Source organism: Labeo rohita, unplaced genomic scaffold (genome assembly GCF_022985175.1).
Source record: "Labeo rohita strain BAU-BD-2019 unplaced genomic scaffold, IGBB_LRoh.1.0 scaffold_292, whole genome shotgun sequence".
Classification (NCBI taxonomy): Eukaryota; Metazoa; Chordata; class Actinopteri; order Cypriniformes; family Cyprinidae; genus Labeo; species Labeo rohita.
This window is the reverse complement of record NW_026129209.1, coordinates 42,100-60,569: the sequence shown is the minus strand read 5'-3', so window position 1 is coordinate 60,569 and position 18,470 is coordinate 42,100. Positions and strand designations below refer to the sequence as shown.

The 18,470-nt window shown below is 38.7% G+C and overlaps 1 protein-coding gene across 1 annotated transcript in view; it reads left to right on the top strand.

The window, feature by feature from the left end:
• The window catches only part of LOC127160138 (ICOS ligand-like), a 5,528-nt gene extending 1,011 nt beyond the window's left edge, over positions 1-4,517 (top strand). Inside the window, exons 2-4 of the mRNA XM_051102791.1 lie at positions 2,750-3,097; positions 3,189-3,542; positions 4,342-4,517. Of these exons, the coding sequence (XP_050958748.1) occupies positions 2,750-3,097; positions 3,189-3,542; positions 4,342-4,517 (878 nt within the window). The remainder of the gene's footprint in view (positions 1-2,749; positions 3,098-3,188; positions 3,543-4,341) is intronic.
• Positions 4,518-18,470: the final 13,953 nt, after the last annotated feature.

Genomic DNA, 18,470 nt, shown 5'->3' with positions numbered 1-18,470 from the left:
GCGCGGTTTGTGGCCGTTTTTCTGATAACGCCAAAACGAACTTCAATTTCTCCGTCATTTCTGATCGTACAGATAAGATACATACATCAATGGAATCTGTAAGGAATTCACTTTTATTTGTGTACACTCATAGTAACAACAACACTCTGTGGTTTTGTGAAATAAAGCAAACAATCAGGGTGTGCAGTCTGCTGCGTTGTTGTCTGTGATCGTCATTAAGAAATGCGTCACTAAAATGAACTAAAACTCAGCGAATACTCCACACAGAGACATGAGAGACATATCTGTAGAAAGCCTGATATGTCTACTTTTAAATGAAGTAAGTCTTATCGAAAACAAATATCATGTGTTAAAGTAATCTGTATGAAACCAACCCCATGTCCAGACTTTCTCGTCAGACCTAATTATTTTTAATTTGATCACGCCCACGAGCTGCTTTCGGTTTGTTATTATAATCAGCCACGTGGAGGCGCGCGCGGCGAACCGCCCACATCAACGGAAACAAAGCGGGAGATTCACTTCAGTGTTCATCTCGGCTACTTCATCTTGTTACTGGAAGAAGAAGCGCTGTGAGGAGAAAGATTTATATTTCCCTCAGAGGAAGAGCGCGATGCGACGCACGGGGAGATCCACCGAAAGAGTAAGTCTTTCTTTTATTAGCCTACTTACGTTAGTTGTTGTGTTACTGTGATATAACTTGTACACATTATAGTAGTTAGATTTTTTCCAAACTATAATTCCTGACTACGTGTAATCAAGTGAAACGTTATGAAGTATGTTTCATTTCATTGCGTCGAAATGTTTGACGACGCCAGGCTGTTTTTAATGTTCTATAAAATAAAAATGACGCGATATAAAAGTAGTAGTGTTTACACTGTAACACTGAATGAAAGAGTCTAAGATTGTTTAGACCAAACTACTGTCATATACTCTGTTAACGAATAGATGTTTATGACGTGCTTAACAATAATACATTCGTTTCCCAGACATAAAATGGCTTTGTATTGTATAAGACATACAAAGCATGCTTGTTTATGACTATAACATCACATTTATTTATTTATTTATTTATTTATTTATTTTATTTATCGTATAACAATAGGATAATATTAGTTTAGTATTAATACTATGTTAATGAATAGATGTTTAACGTGCTAAACAGTAATAATTAGTTTCTCAGATATAAAATGCCATTTTTTAAAGACAGTATAAAGCATGTGTGAGTCTATGACTACAGAATCATATTATATGTATATATTACAGGTGCTCCTGATATTAACATGCTTACAGATGTTTTTTTTTTTTGTTTTTTTTTTTTCTAGTGATCTGATTCCTGCACCACAGATGAATGCCACATGAAGAGTACTGTACCCACATCAGATGTTCAACTACACTGATTTTTTTTTTTTTATTGTAGAACAATTTCCTGAACTACTGATGATGAGTTTTGTTTCTTAAATCCATGGAAAGAAGCAGCAATCACTTAAATATCAGGTATAATTTACTTGTTTCACTTGTTTCACTTGTTGAACAGAATTCAGAAAACAGTTTTCAGGAATGACACAAAGTCTGTTCACGTCTCTATGGTTAGATCAGTGTAGTCAATAATGTGCTTTTGATCTTCATTATGTATGTTTTGATGATACGGTGTTGTAAATAAAATACAAATAGTATAAAACTCCATTCTCTGAATCTCTCATTGTTTCTACCTGACAGTCACAGTCTCATTGATGGGCCATTAGAGGAGGGCCTTTTGTCTCTTTTGTGTGAATCACTAAATATTCATGGTCGTTGTCACTCCCTCGCATATTCCCTTTCAGTCACAAAACATGTTTTAGAAAATTTAAGTCAATATATTGTTTTCTGTAAACGCGTGAATGAGATGATTTTCACATCATTTGGTAGAAAAAACTCTAGACAACCACATGCAGTTCTCAAAAGTCTAGTGAGCAAATGTTCTGAATGTGTTTCATGGCCTTATTTCAGTGACTTAAAGATTTTAGTTTTTCACTAACCACGCATAAACGTTGTTTTCTCAAAAACACAAACATGTACATTAATGTTGCTTGCATATTATTGTAGCCCAGTTTGTGCTGATTACAATATAATCCAACTTTAGCCATTAATATGTTTTTAAGATACTGAAAAAAGCACAAATGTGAGAGCATGTCAAAACTTCTCCAGGGCCCCAAAACACCCTCAGACCCCAGAGGGTTAATAATCATAGTCATTTGTTTCTTTGAAGACACACTCATTGAGCAATTGATTTAAAACCATTTAGGACTGAATCCATCTTTACATTCATTTTGCATCTAAAAGAACAATGTTTAAGGTAGTGGATGAGATAAACACAAAGAAATAGTTTCTTACCTCTCCTCTATCATCACAGTATGATTAATGTAAAACAAATGATCAAATACTGAAGCTTGAAAATGAAATGAAAATTTAAAAAAGTTAACAAAAAAAAAAAAAAAAACCTTCTGATTTTACATATTAACCAAGAATAAATTTTGTGATGCAATAAGAGTGCAGCAAATGTAAACACCAAAATCATGGGGCTGTCAGTGATATATATTTAAATATCTAGAAACCAAAAACAACATTTGGGGTCGTGCCCTAGCGATATCCCTGAATGCACCTACTGTATAGAAATACTTGTTCATGTCAGTTATAATGCTCTGTGTTAGTATGAATCCATTTATGATTGGAGAAACTATAAAACAATCTTTATTTCATTTCTCTGTCTCAGGTTTGATTGTAAAAGGTCCCTCTGGTCCTCTGGTTGCTCCTCTGGGATCTTCAGTGGTTTTGCCCTGTTCTGTTGATCAACTTTTATCAGTGGAGGATCTGGAGGTGGAATGGAAGAGAACAGACCCAGACACTTTAATTCATCTGTTTCAAGATGGTGAGACTCAAACAGGGGTCCAACAGGAGGATTATCAGGACAGAGCTCATTTCTTTACTGAAGAGATTCAACATGGAAACTTCTCCCTCCGGCTGGACAATCTGAAAGCTGAAGATGAGGGACAATACACATGTACAGTTCAGAGTCAGGAAGAGACTGGAGAAACGGTGGTTGAAATAAAAGTTGATGTTGGTGAGTACTGAACACATAAGTTCCTTCATTTTCACTATGATTTTACAGAAACTCATTAATAAATGTATATTAACACTGTTTATTCTTTCAGAGCGTTTAAGCGTTTTAGGATTGAGTCACTCCATATCTGCGTCTGTGGGTGAAGACGTCACTCTGAGCTGCTCTGTAGATTCTCACATCACACCTGAAGACTTTGAAGTTTCGTGGATGAAAACAGATGAAGATGAAGATATTATGGTTCTGCTGTACCAAAACAATGAGGCTTCACCAGAGGCATCAGTTGAGCGATACAGAGACAGAGTTGAGTTCTTCACTGCTGAAATCCCCAAAGGAAACTTCTCTCTCAGACTGAAGAGTGTCAGAACTGAGGATATAGGAGTTTACATGTGTCATGTGTTTGCTGGAGGACTTTCAGCCAATACAACTGTAGAACTGGAGCGACTGGGTGAGTCATAAAAAAATGCATGATGTAATTTAGTTATTCATTGATGTCCAGTTGCGTAAAAGGTTTATTAAGATTAAAAATTTTACAGCAAAATTATTTTTATTTATTCCAATTTATACAGCCGAAAATGTTGTTTAAAAAATGCAAAGTGACACTTCCTCTGAGATCAGATGATGTCACCAGCAGCAGAACACAGCTGATAGCAGCACACACACACACACTCATGTTTGTTTTTGTGAATTGTGGGGTCTTTCCATAGACTTCTATAGATTTTATACTGACCAAATGATATTGTCTATCCCCTAACCCAACCCTAAACCTAGCCCTCACAGAAAACCACAGGCCGGTCCCCACAATGTCAAAAATTTCAGGCTTTACTATCCTTGTGGGGACATTTGGTCCCCACTATGTAGCAAACACACACATACACTCACAGTTTAGGACAGTGATCTTCATGGGAGACACCTGCTATCTTTAGCTTGAGTCAACCACAAAGCACATTGTAATCCCTTATTTCATTTATTTATTTATAATACTTGCATGAGATTATAAGAAAGAAAGTACTTTTTCAAAAAAACACATTTCTCTTCACCAACTTTCAGCTTTGCACAGCGGTTAAATTTCACAACCAAAATGCACAAAAATAACCAAAACACTTCATCCGTGTTTCAGATCAGCTCATTCTTCCACAACACCAGCAAAGGTAGCAAGAAACATATTTTGTCACTCATAAAACACCCAAAAACATATTTTTTTTATCTTTGACATCACCCGATCCAGCAGACAGTGCTTTTAGCAGTCAGCTCAGGAGAGCAGGAGATGGTGGATGAAGTCGAAGAGATTGTTGAGTCCTCTTGGCCTGCCTGCTCAGCATACGAGGAGCTGCTGGAGGTTATGGCCTGTGCTACAGAGAGATTAGATCTCCCCTTGAAGCACAAGAGATCTGAGATCACTCATAGCAGGATAGACGAGTAAACCAACTTTCAACTTGGTAGTTAACTTCACATTCAAAATACAGTAAAACTACCAAAACACTTCCTTCATGTCTCAAATCAAACCATTCTTCCAAAACCCTAGCACCCAACAAAAAAACACAGTTCATCACTTACTAAACACAAACCTAATAAACACTGGCAACAGGCAGGATTATACAGTTTTCTTTTGTAAAATATCTTCTTATTTGGTGGTGTTTGTGTCTAAGTAAGAAAAGAATAATTTTAAAGATGCAGTTATTGGATGTATTTTGTGCCAAACCAATGATAAATAATTCACAGTTTAGCCACATATACAGTCAGGTCCATAAATATTGGGACATCGACACAATTCTAACCTTTTTTGGCTCTATACACCACCACAATGGATTTGAAATGAAACGAAGACTGCAGACTGTCAGCTTTAATTTGAGGGTATTTACATCCAAATCAGGTGAATGGTGTAGGAATTACAACAGTTTGCATATGTGCCTCCCACTTGTTAAGGGACCAAAAGTAATGGGACATTTGGCTTCTTAGCTGTTCCATGGCCAGGTGTGTGTTATTCCCTCATTATCCCAATTACAACGAGCAGATAAAAGGTATTTTGGTTGTATTATTTTCACTCAAAATCCCCCTTTCTTCTATTGAGTAATGTAATTTAGTTATTTCATATTGTTATATATTATTTTATTGTTCTGAGTTAAGATGTATATGATTTTCAAGATTTGTTCAGAAAGTGCATTGTCACTTTAAGAGTATATACTTGTTCGCGCGCACGCATCGTTCGCTCAGTTCACTTCCTTCTGAGCAGAGAGATGGTTGTCTCATGGTTAATCGAGACATTAAACGGTTTAATGAAGAGATTCACAAAATGCATGTTTTCAACGTATTTCCCATTTATGCAGGCAGAAAATAAAGACAGTGCCAAGCAGTGAGTGGTCTAAAGTTCTTTATTGGGTGACATCAACACAACGCAGAGCGGATTCCCCTTGCTTGGGACCCGTTACAATGGTGCCGTGACCTTTTAAGGATCCATTTGAAGATCGACACCTGTTCGTTCGCCGTGGGAAGCTGCAGTGACTGGTTTTAGGTATTTTTCAAAGACAGAAGGACTGTTTTATATGAAGTGAAGTGGACTATATTTTTTTTCTCTCAGAAGACACATCATCAACTTGAATTCAGACTTTCAAACAATCCATTAGCTGACTGATTACTGTCATCGACTTATGCTGCTCCGAACAATATTTCAGTTTGTTTATTGTTCTAGATTTTAAGTTAACTGATTGTTACAATACAGAAACATGGCAGAGGGTATTAGTAGCTTTGCTGAAGAGATGAATGACAATGAGGTGTTTGACCAAAGTAACCAGTTTGGTAGGGGAAGGGGTCTTTTCAGAATACCTTCTGAACCGAGAATGCCAGTGTCCACTAGCAGAGCATTCGATACACCTGTTCTGACTTCCACAAGATATGTTGATCGTGCCATGGCAAGTCCAGTTAACCAAAATCCAGATTTGAGTTTACTCATCAATGAAATAGCTGAAAAATTGGGACAGTCCATTACCGCTCAGCTACGATCTGATAAAAGTAAACACGGTAGTAATTCTGAACAGCCAACTGAGATGACACTGTCTAATGTCAAACTAGTGATGCAGTCAGATGTAAAAGAGCCACCAATATTCAGGGGTGATGGCTCAGATAAACTTACTGTACAAGAGTGGGAAAATCTCATGTCCTTATATCTGAGGAAACGTGCTATTCCAATTCATGAGCAGTCACAAGAAATATTGGATAGGCTAATGGGGAAAGCAGGTGATGTAGTGAGAATTAAATTGCGTAATTACACATCTGTTGACTGCACCAGTGACCCGCACTTGATCTTTGACATTTTAAAACAGCATTTCAGCACAATCACCTACTCTAGTATGCCCCTAGCCGATTTTTACAATACTTTACCGATGCCGTACGAAGATGCAATGGAGTATTGGATCAGGCTGAACAAGACAATGGATGTGGCAAAAGAATGCTTGGAGAGACAAGGTCGGCGCATTTGTGATCCGAGTCATGAGATCAGTATGATGTTTATCAAGCATTGCCCAGATCAGTCTCTTTCTAATGTCTTCAAATTCAAATCAGCAGAGAAATGGTCAGCTTGTGAGATACAGGAGAGACTAGATGAACATATGCAAGAGAGGAAAGCTCAGACCTTCGCTAATTCACACAGCTTGAATACAACTGAGCGTAGAGTTTGCACTCAGAGTCCAAATGTTGTTGAGACAGCTGCACCTAACCCCGCCTTGTCTGTTTCTCCTTCTCCCATGACACAGTCTGGCAGTGACACTGATTGTATGAAAAGCCTAGTGAGTCTATTGGACCGTCTCGTCACTCAGCAGACCCAATTCCAAGCTAGCCCTCATCATCAAGCTACAACGTTTCAGACTTACCGCAAACCATGCAGGGTTTGTAGATCTTTGGATCATTCAACAGTGTCACATTGTAGACAGGATAACAGATGTCTGAAGTGTTTAACTCCTGGGCATTGGAAAAAGGACTGCCCTCAGCGAGCTGATCATCACCAACATCATTTGAACAGTGAGGCTAGCAGACCACCTCACCAGTTAAACTAGACAGCCCACATCATGGAAGGGGTGATGTGGGTACGGATGCAAAATTCCTTCATGAAGAATACGATCTTGCCCAGCTCTATGAGAAAAACTGTAATAGTGCTCCTGAGGGGACCAAAATAGTTGTACAATCTAGTCAAAAAGTTGAAGCCTTCAGTAGCCTTTTCTATGTTCCTGTGTGTGTCAATGGCCATGTTCAACTTAACGGAATGATTGATTCTGGTTCTATGGCATGTACAATCAGCAAAAATGCTGTGGAGAAAATTGGATCTGCTGGCGTCTTGCCTGTAAAGAAGCGCTCGGAAGAAAACATTGTCTTGGTCGGCTGTGGAGGTCAGCAAACCCAGCCTGAGGGTTTCTATGATTTGGAGATCCAGTTCTTTGGCATTCAGTGTGTTGTCCCTTGTTTGGTCGTGCCCGGCCAACGTGATGATCTTATTCTGGGCTCTAATATCATCAAACACTTGATTCATGAATTGAAGAAAAACAGTGATTATTGGGACATTGCTTCTAGACCTGACAATAAGTTTGATGGAGACATTCAGCGGTTCTTGTCAATGTTTACAGGTGTTGAACGTTGGAAAGGAGAAACTGTCCCTGATAAAATAGGCACTGTCAAACTCACTCAGGCAGTGGTACTTTTGCCAGAGCATGAACATTTGGTCTGGGGCCGTTTGCCACCTAATGTGCCCATGTCACCTGGCAGCACAGTGATTGTTGAGCCGACCAATTCTAAAGCTATGCCCCGAGATATTCTGGTTGGTCGTCTAGTTACGCCACTCTGGGGTGACAGATGGGTGCCTATGACAGTTGTGAATCCGACAAATAAAGTGGTCACATTGAAAAGGAACAGCAAAATGGCTGATGTGTTTCCGTGTATTGCATCTGAAGATTTTGAGATTTTTCAGGGTCTGCACGTTACTCCAGTGGAAAGCAAGCCAGATGATTCACGTAACTCCTCTGCAGTTACTCACATTGACAAAAATCTGTTTAACCTAGGTCTTGGGGATATTGACATCAACTGGAGTCAGATCAGTGATGATTGTAAATCTAAACTAACCCAGTTACTAGCTGACTATCAAGACATCTTCTCCAAGCATCCATTGGATTGTGGTGAAGCCATAGGATATGTGCACCGCATACGACTGACAGATGATCGACCCTTCCGCTTGCCTTATAGGCGAGTGCCTCCTGCCCACTATGAAAAATTAAGTTCTCACTGACATGGAAGAAAAAGGTATCATCAGGAAGTCTTCAAGTGAGTACGCATCACCATTAGTGATGGTGTGGAAGAAGGATGGTGGATTGCGTATTTGCACAGACTTCAGGTGGTTAAATGCCAGAACCATAAAAGATGCACACCCCTTGCCTCACCAGGCTGACTGTCTTGCTGCGCTTGGAGGAAATTGCTTCTTCAGCACAATGGACCTCACATCAGGGTTTTATAATATTCCGATGAAAGAAGAGGACAAGAAATATACAGTTTTCACTACACCTCTAGGCCTTCATGAATATAATCGAATGCCGCAGGGGCTTTGTAATAGTCCAGCCTCCTTCATGAGGATGATGCTTGGGATTTTCGGAGACTTGAATTTTTCAAAGCTTTTGTGCTACCTTGACGATCTTCTCGTTTTTGCACCATCTGAAAGTGAGGCTCTGTCCAGGCTGCGTACAGTGTTTCAGAGGCTGAGGGACAACAATCTGAAACTTTCCCCTAAAAAATGTCATTTTCTTTAAAGACAAGTAAGATTCCTTGGTCATATCATTGACAGTGGAGGTGTGTCTGTTGATCCAGCAAAGGTGGAGGTCATCACAAGGATAACAGCACAGGATCTAATGGACAATGATGGCTGCACACCATCTGTCAAAAGGATAAAGTCTTTCCTTGGCATGGTATTCTATTACCAACACTTTATTCCCAACTGCTCATCTGTCTCTAAACCTCTTTTCAGTCTTACAGCCGGACAGAAAAGAAGAGGAAAGTTGTCCAAGGACAGGAAATTTCAAGGCACCTACCGTAAACTTGCCCCTTCGGATTGGACTACAGAGTGTCAGGTCGCTTTTGACAAACTTAAGGCTGCTTTACTGGAGTGTGTCATGCTTGCTCATCCTGACTTCAATGAGCCCTTCATTCTTTCTGTTGATGCCTCATTGGACGGGCTAGGGGCTGTACTGTTGCAAGTGCCAAAAGGAGAACTCCGAGCCAGACCCATTGCTTTCGCAAGCAAGACCCTCAGTACATCGCAGCGCAGATATCCTGCTCACAGACTCGAATTTATGGCTCTAAAGTGGAGTGTATGTGAGAAGTTCAGCCATTGGCTGAAAGGCCACAAATTTACCATCTGGACAGATAATAACCCTCTCACATACCTCCTAACTAAGCCAAAACTTGATGCATATGAGTTGAGATGGGTTTCAAAACTTGCGGCATACACTTTTGACTTGAAACACTTGCCCGGAAAAGCAAATGTTGTTGCAGACACCTTGAGTCGTGACCCCTTTGTTGAGCCAATTGGACGGAGACTGTTGAGTGAGCCGTATTCTTCCTTAATGCGGGAGGCCAATGGTGTGGGCGAAGATTCTGTCCATGATGTTTTCAGGGTCAGTAGCCAAGTTCAGCCGAATCAGCCCATGAAGTGTCTTTCAAAAAGTGCTGACTACAACATGGAAGAAATCAGAGCTCTTTGTCAGTCTCACTGCAGTTGGACAGATGGAGCAGAGTCCAGAGCCCTTCATTTAGTCCACCATGTTCAGAAGATATCAGGTTGCCAGGAAACTTTACCAGTGTTCTCTGCCCAGGAGCTTAAGGAGAGCCAACAGGAAGATCTGACAATATCCAAAGTGTTATCATTCTTGATTAAACGGAGACATCCATAGAGAAGAGAAAGACATGGTGCCAGTGCTCAAGTGCTGAGACTGTTAAAACAGTGGAATAAGTTGGAAGTTAGAGATGATGTAATGTACAGAGTGACGAAAGATCCTTTGTCTAAGAAGAAAAGATTCCAGTACGTGCTGCCTGGTAGTCTGAAGAACAAAGCTCTGTCTGGTATTCATGACCTCGCAGGCCATCAAGGGCAGGACCGTACTCTTTCACTTGCAAGACAACGTTTTTATTGGCCTGATATGGAAAAGAATATCAGGGAATATGTGAAATGCTGTCAAAGGTGTGTCTTTGTAAAGACACCTGAACCTGCTGCTCGTGCCCCTTTGGAGAGCATCAAGAGCTCAGCCCCGATGGAGTTGGTGTGCATTGATTTCTGGTCAGCAGAAGATAGTAAACAGTGTTCGGTGGATGTCCTCGTAGTTACTGACCACTTCACCAAACTTGCTCACGCATTCCCTTGCACCAATCAAACAGCAAAGCAAGTTGCAAGAAAGCTTTGGGACAATGTGTTTTGTATCTACGGGTTTCCAGAACGAATACACTCTGACCAGGGCACCAATTTCGAGAGTAACCTCATAGCCGAGCTTCTTCGTCTAGCTGGTGTTGCGAAATCTCACACAACAGCTTACCACCCAATGGGCAATGGTGGCACGGAGCGTTTTAATAGAACATTGGGTAACATGCTTAGATCACTTCCCTTGAAAGCAAAACACCAATGGCCACAGCAGATCCAAACCCTCACATTTGCCTACAATGCGACCATTCATGAAACCACAGGTTATGCACCCTTCTTTCTGATGTTCGGCCGCATACCCAGACTTCCAGTTGACATCATGTTCAACCAAGTACTTGATAACCCTGAAGTTGCCGATTATGACTCTTATGCCAAGTCTTTATTGTCCTGTTTGAAAAATGCTATGCATATTGCTCAGAAGCATTCCTCTGTCGAGCAACAACATCAAGCTCATCAGTACAACAAGCGTGTTAAAGGCACTCACTTGTCAGTGGGAGATCGAGTATTGGTCGCTAATAAATCAGAACGAGGCAAAAGGAAGTTGGCCGACAAATGGGAAGACGCAGTGTTCAGTGTTGTTGAAGTGAATCCTGACATCCATGTTTATAAGATAAGGGATGCAACAGGCCGCACTAAAGTTGTGCATAGGAATCTTCTGCTGGAAGTGAATTTCTTGCCAATTCCTGGTATTGATGAAGAGCCAAGTTCCAGTGAACCTGATCAACCGTTGATCTTTGTGGAGTCTGATCAGAATGGAGTGGATCAGGTGACAACACCAAGTGAGCCCGAGAGACCGGACTTGTATGACACAAATGTAGAGATGTCAACTGTTTCGTCCACTGAGAGTTCATTCAGTCTTCTTTTGATTATTCAGATGAACTTCCTGTCTGTGAACCGGAACTCAGTCCTGTGGCTCACATGACTCTACCTGGTGACTTAGAACCCTCTCATCAGTCAGATGTGGTAGACACAGTGAATGCAGACATCACTCCATCTCCTGGTGCTGCCAATGAATTGTCTACAAATGAAAGACATGCACAACATTCAGATGAAATTGCACAAAACTTACCTCCCTCTCCTGACTTAGTCTGCAGTGATTCATTGCTGAAGCCTGATGCACATGCTCATGCTGATCTTGTTAAACCTATTAGAACAAGAGTTGGGAGAATAGTTAAATCTGTAAACAGATTGATTGAATCTATGGTGCAGATACCAGTTTCAAGAGTTCAAGATGTTTAAATTGAGAATTGATTTCAAAGTCTTAGTAATCTGATGTACTGACAATGTTTGTGACAAATGTCAAGTTTAATAGAGCCAAGTGTGGTGTGGCGTATTAGGCGTCACATACTTAACTTAAAGAGAATATGAGACTTGATCAATCTCTTATTTTCCTAAACCTTGAAATTGAGGTAACTTCTATGTTGGTTGCGTGGATTAGATTTGCGATTCACTTGTGCCAGAAATGTGTGTTAATTAAGAATGTCTTTATGGTACATTGAAAGATTTTGGTGAAAATAAGGAGGGGTGAATGTAACAGAGTTATTTTGGTTGTATTATTTTCACTCAAAATCCCCCTTTCTTCTATTGAGTAATGTAATTTAGTTATTTCATATTGTTATATATTATTTTATTGTTCTGAGTTAAGATGTATATGATTTTCAAGATTTGTTCAGAAAGTGCATTGTCACTTTAAGAGTATATACTTGTTCGCGCGCACGCATCGCTCGCTCAGTTCACTTCCTTCTGAGCAGAGAGAAGGTTGTCTTGTGGTTAATCGAGACATTAAACAGTGTTGTTAATGAGGAGAGTCACAAAATTCATGTTTTCAACGTGTTCCCCATTTATGCAGGCAGAAAATAAAGACGGTGCCAAGCAGTGAGTGGTCTAAAGTTCTTTATTGGGTGACATCAACACAACGCAGAGCGGATTCCCCTTGCTTGGGACCCGTTACACTACCTTGAATTTGAATCGTGCCAGAGATATGCACAAAAGAGCTGAACTATTTGAAATAATCCATCCGAAAAAAATTGATGTCACTCTGTTACAAGAGACACATACTGATTTTAATAATGCTGCTGATTGGGCAGTTGAATGGAATGGGATTGCTGTTTTAAGTCATAATACTTCACGTAGTGGTGGGGTTGCTATTCTTTTTGCTAAGAGTTTCAGCCCTCACTCTTATCAGGTTGAAGAGGTAATCAAAGGGAGACTTTTGAAAGTAAGAGCTTCTTTTGAAAATGTTGTATTTGTTTTTATTTGTGTGTACATACCAACCTCAGCTGTTCAAAGAATGTTATTTCTTAATACTTTGTTCTCTGTTTTACAAAATGTTAGTGATGATGATTATTTATTTTTGGGTGGTGATTTTAATTGCACAGAGTCCAACTTGGATAGGAATCACACCCCACTTACCTTCACGTCAACGTCTTGTTCAGCTCACAAAAACACATGAACTCGTCGATATTTGGAGACAGCTTAATGGAGATCAGAAACAATGCACTTGGACTCATGTTCGTGATAACATGGTTTCTTTGGCAAGATTAGATAGGTTTTATGTCTTTAAACATCATGGTAGCATAGTTAAGGGTTGTTTTATTACATCATGTCTTTCAGATCATAGTATGGTGCAGTGCTGTATCTTTTTAAACTCTATTAAGCCAAGAAGTGCTTACTGGCATTTAAATACTGCTTTATTGGCTGATAAGTGTTTTAAAGAAAGCTTTAAAAGATTTTGGGATGTTTTTAAAACTACAAAAAACTCTTTTAGAACACTGCAGCAATGGTGGGATTTTGGGAAAGTCCAGATAAAACAGTTTTGTCAACAGTACTCTCTGAACGTCACTAGAGAGGTAACCCTGATTTTAAACACCTTAGAGACTGATCTTTTAAAGTTGCAAGAATTGGTTCACTTGCCTGGAAACCAGAGTGATGTGGAGTCTCTTATAAAAAATAAGAAGACTCAGTTATCTGACCTATTAGGGGTTAAAGCACAGGGTGCTCTGGTCAGGTCTCGGTTTTTAAGTGTAAATGAGATGGATATACCGTCAAGGTTTTTTCTCAGTTTGGAAAGGAAGAATGGACAGGACAGAGTCATTCATGCCTTACGTTCGGAATCTGGAGCTTTATTAACTGACCTCATAGACATTCGTAAGAGAGCAGTCACTTTTTATGAGTCTTTATACAAAATTGAACTGGGTCCAGATTATAGGGATGACAGTGATTTTTTGATAATCATCCTCAAGTGTCGGAGGAAGTTAATACAAAAATTTCAGGTGCCTTGACTACGGAGGAACTGTGTAAAGCCCTTCAAAATATTGAGCTGGGCAAAGCACCAGGGATCGATGGTCTGCCTGTTGACTTTTATAAGTCTTTTTGGTCAGAGCTTGGAGAAGACTTGCCTGAGTACTGAATGACAGTTTAGGCGGAGGGCTGCTGCCGTTGAGTTGCCGCAGGGCAGTCTTGACTCTCCTACCCAAAAAGGGTAACCTGACGGATATCAAGTGCTGGCGGCCAGTCTCCCTCCTGTGTAGTGACTACAAGCTGCTCTCTACAGTTTTAGCTAATCGGCTGGCAGGGGTCATGGACCAAGTTATACATCCTGACCAGACATACTGTGTCCCTGGTATGTCAATTTTTGATAATGTTTCCCTGATTAAAGATCTTCTTGATGTCTCTAAGATGTTAAATTTAGACTGTGGTTTATATCATTGGATCAAGAGAAAGCCTTTGATCGTGTTGAGCATGTTTATTTATGGAGAGTTTTAGAATCCTTTGGTTTTTGTAGAAATTTCATAGATCAGGTAAAGGTTCTCTATAGTAACGTTCTGAGTATTCTCAAGGTGAACGGCGGTTTATGTGCTCCTTTTAGAGCTTGTAGAGGCATTAGACAGGGGTGTTCACTCTCTGGTATGCTCTACTCTTTGGCCATAGAGCCGTTATTACAGCAAATAAGAGTGAAACTTCATGGTATAGCTTTGCCAAATTGTGATGGTAATCTCTTATTGTCAGCATATGCTGATGATATAGTAGTTATGATTAGTAAGCAATGTGATGTACAGGTTTTATCTGAATTGCTTGGTAAATTCAAGGTTTTATCTTCTGCTAATGTAAATTGGAATAAAAGTGAAGCACTGTTGTTAGGAAGCTGGAAAAGTGGAAAACCAAGACTTCCTGCTGGTTTACATTGGGGGAAAGAAGGTTTTAAATATCTGGGGGTCTTTTTAGGTGTTGAGACAATAGTACAGAAAAACTGGGAAGGTCTATTTGAAAAAGTCAAAGGTTGTCTAGAAAAATGGAAGTTTTTGTCCCCAAAATTGTCATACAGAGCATCTTCCTTATGGCATAAGTTTGCCTGTGTAGATCCTCCTTTGCAGTTGCTTTCAAAAATTCAGGCTGTCCTGGTGGACTTTTTTTGGGGTAAATTCCATTGGGTCTCACAAAATATATTGTTTTTGCCTAAGGAGGAAGGTGGTCAGGGACTCCAAAGGTGGACAGTACATCTCCAAAGCAGGATTGCAACCTTTCGTTTGGAGTTTGTGCAAAGACTGTTGGATGGACCTTCAAATTTTAGCTGGCGTGCTGTTTCATCCCTGGTTTCACGGAGTTTTGCACGGTTGGGGCTGGACAAAGCACTTTTTTTTGCTGGATCCCCTAAAACTTGATACCTCTACATTGCCAATTTTTTATAAGAACATTTTTAAGGTTTGGAGCCTCTTTGTTGTTCAACGACCGGAAGACTTAAATTCTCTTCACTGGTTGCTAGAGGAGCCCTTGATCTGCTCTCTTAAGTTTTAGCTAATAGTCCTCGGTTAGCTAAGTCCTCGGTTGGACTTAACGGACAGCTCCTTTTTTCCTGGACTGAGAAAGTTGCTAATTGATCATAATACTATTACTCTGAGACAGCTGCTGAATATTGTAGGGCCAGATTTTAAGAATGAAGCAGCTTTAGCTCAACACTTGGGAATCAGGTCTATTCGTTTGGCTACACAGTTGCTGATGAAATGGCAAGCTGCTCTTAAACCAACTGAAATGGACTTGTTAACAGAGTACTATGAAGGTTCCTTTATTTCTAATCCAAAGGACTCCTTTCCTTGCTTGTTTTTGTCTATAAATACTGAAGGAATTATTTCTCCTTTGATTGATGGTGTTGCTTCTCTGTGTAAAGATTTTTTTTTCTAGTACTAGTAAATCTTTGTACAGGTTTTGTGTTTTGGTTTTTAGCAAAAAGGTTTTAAATGGAAAAGTTGATACTCCCTGGTGTGATTTTTTTTTAAACTAGATGAAAGTACAAAACCTGAGTGAACCGGAGATCCTTATATAAACCACCGTTGACCAAGAGAACAGGTGATCTGCAATGGAGAATTCTTCATGGTGCTATCGCAGTTAATGCTTTTATCTCAGTTTTAAACCCTGAGGTTGCTTCTGTATGTCCTTTTTGTTCTAATAGAGAAACAATTTTTCATACTTTTACTAGCTGTAGTAGGTTGCAACCTTTGTTTTTAGTTATAAGCAATGTTTTTAGGAGTTGTAATGAGACTTTTTCTCTGGAGATATTTATTTTGGGGTTCAAATATGTGAGAAAAAAAGATTTGTTTGTCAACTTCTGAATTTTGTTCTAGGCCAAGCAAAACTGGCCATTTATGTAAGTAGGAAAAAGAAAATAGAACAAAATGTAAATCAGAATATAGTAGCTATGTTTTCTAACTTAGTGAAATCAAGAGTTATGGTTGATTTTTTTTTTTTTTTTTATTATAAGTCTTTTGATGATTTTGTCACATTTGAATGTATTTGGTGTTGTAATAAGGCTTTGTGCTTAGTTTTTGAGGGTGAATTGATGTTTACATTTACTTTGTGAGTCTCTTTTACTATGTTGTAGGAATGTATTGTGAATAGGAGAGTTTTTTGTATTAAAGGTTTTGTTAAAATTCAAATTCTCTCTCTTTCTTTGTCTCTTTGTCTTTCTTTTTTTCTTGTGTTTAATTCGTACTTGTTCGCACCTGTTTCTTGTGGTTTCTCATTAAAACCCATATAAGTAAACAGTGTAAATGACACACTAATGTCATAGAATAGCATAGTTTAATACAGCGGGGCACATTGTAACGCAGTGTTACAACTTTCCCCGTCTGCGCGACTGAACTTTAAAACCGGTTATTGTCTTCTGCTAGGTCCAGCGAACCATTGATGAGCTATCTAAACTGATAAATAACAGATTGGAGATAAAAAAAAAAACAGATTTGTCTAATTTTAAATTAATACTAAAAACTGAAATGAAAAAAAAAATACTTCAGCCAGAAATGTACTTTTACTATGGTAAAATAAATATTCAGCCATATCTTCAAAAGGCTTTTGAATTTTGGCGCACTTTTTTCTCTATATAGTGTTGATATGGCAACTAAAACCTGCAAATTTGGTTATGCTAGCATGTGTGAAATATTTAAATCACATTAATTCTAATGGGAAAAAATAGTTCATTTAAATTATATAAATATTGCATACTGTCATAAAATCCCCTCAAAATTCTAAATAATAATCAAAAAATATTATTGAACAAAAATATTTTACAATGATTTTCCTGAAAAAACAAAGATTTACATTTCAAGGCGAAGAAGCAGAGCGTGACTCCCAAACAAAGTTAAAAAACCTTTGACTGAATGGTTCTTTTGGGAACCAAAAATGTTTCTTATATGGCATCTCTGTGAAGAATCTTTTAAAGCACCTTTATTTTTAAGAGTGTATATTTCAAAATTCTGACTTCATTCTCGCAATTCCGAGATTATAAAATCAACTCATCATTCTCTGTTTTCTTTTGGCTCAGATTGATGAGATAATATCCCACACTAGGAGATATAAACTTTAATTTGCGAGAAAAAAAAGTCAGAATTGTCAGATAAAGTAGGTAAATGTTATGTAAAATATTACAGGTTTAAATTGTATTTCATGCTGTTACTGTAAGGCTAATACAATACATATGAACTGCATATGTGAATATTATGTAGACAATTTGTTTAATCAAATTTATGCTTTAAAAGTGGAATAATCATAGCAGGTTTCCTCCATTAATCTGTCCATTTAAACGTCTGCGTTTAGCTTCAAATTGTGTCTTTGGCGACAATATTCTATACAAATGATTTGCATTCCGATTCTGACATCCAAAGGCACAACAATACATTTCTTCTCTTATTCCATGGATTTTTCCTGTTTCCCTCTACTTGTCAGCAGTGTTTTTCTGACACCACAACGCGTGTGCAGCTGCAAGTGACGTAACTGTGACGTCCAATCCAAATTGGTCTATATAAGTTTGGTTACATCTGATAATAGCATTATGGGCCAACAATTCCTGGTCATAAATGGCAGCAAGCCAGTCTCCAGAGATTAGGCTCTAAACAAATTCAGTGACTGAAGTCAAATAAAGATTATCTTGAACAATTAATGTCAGTCTTGTGATTCCACAACAAAAGATCCTGTCTTTTTTATACGTTTTAGCAGAATTTCTTACAAACTGTTGTGATTTAAAAAAAAATAAACTCTCTGAAAAAGTCTCTTTGTTTAGGTGCACAGACATCAAGAATCAGCGTATAATAACCAGTTCAACTCTGAACATCACAAAACAAGCTACTAAAAAGTCACATAAAAACAACAAAAACAAAAGAAAATAGTAAGAATAAAAGAAATTACAAAGACAGTTCAGCTCATAATTTATTCATGCCGCAATGCATGATAGGAGCCATGGATGAAATCTGATTTTCTACAACATGCTCTTTAAATGATACAGTAAGTTGGCTCAATTTACTGCAAGTTATTTCAACAACTACATATAAGTTGAGTGAACTTAACAGCTAGTGTTTGCTAAACAAACAACAAAAACAACAAGTCAATACAACAAAATGACTTGACTAAGTCAAGTTGTGTCAATAAATCATTTTTTACAGTGTA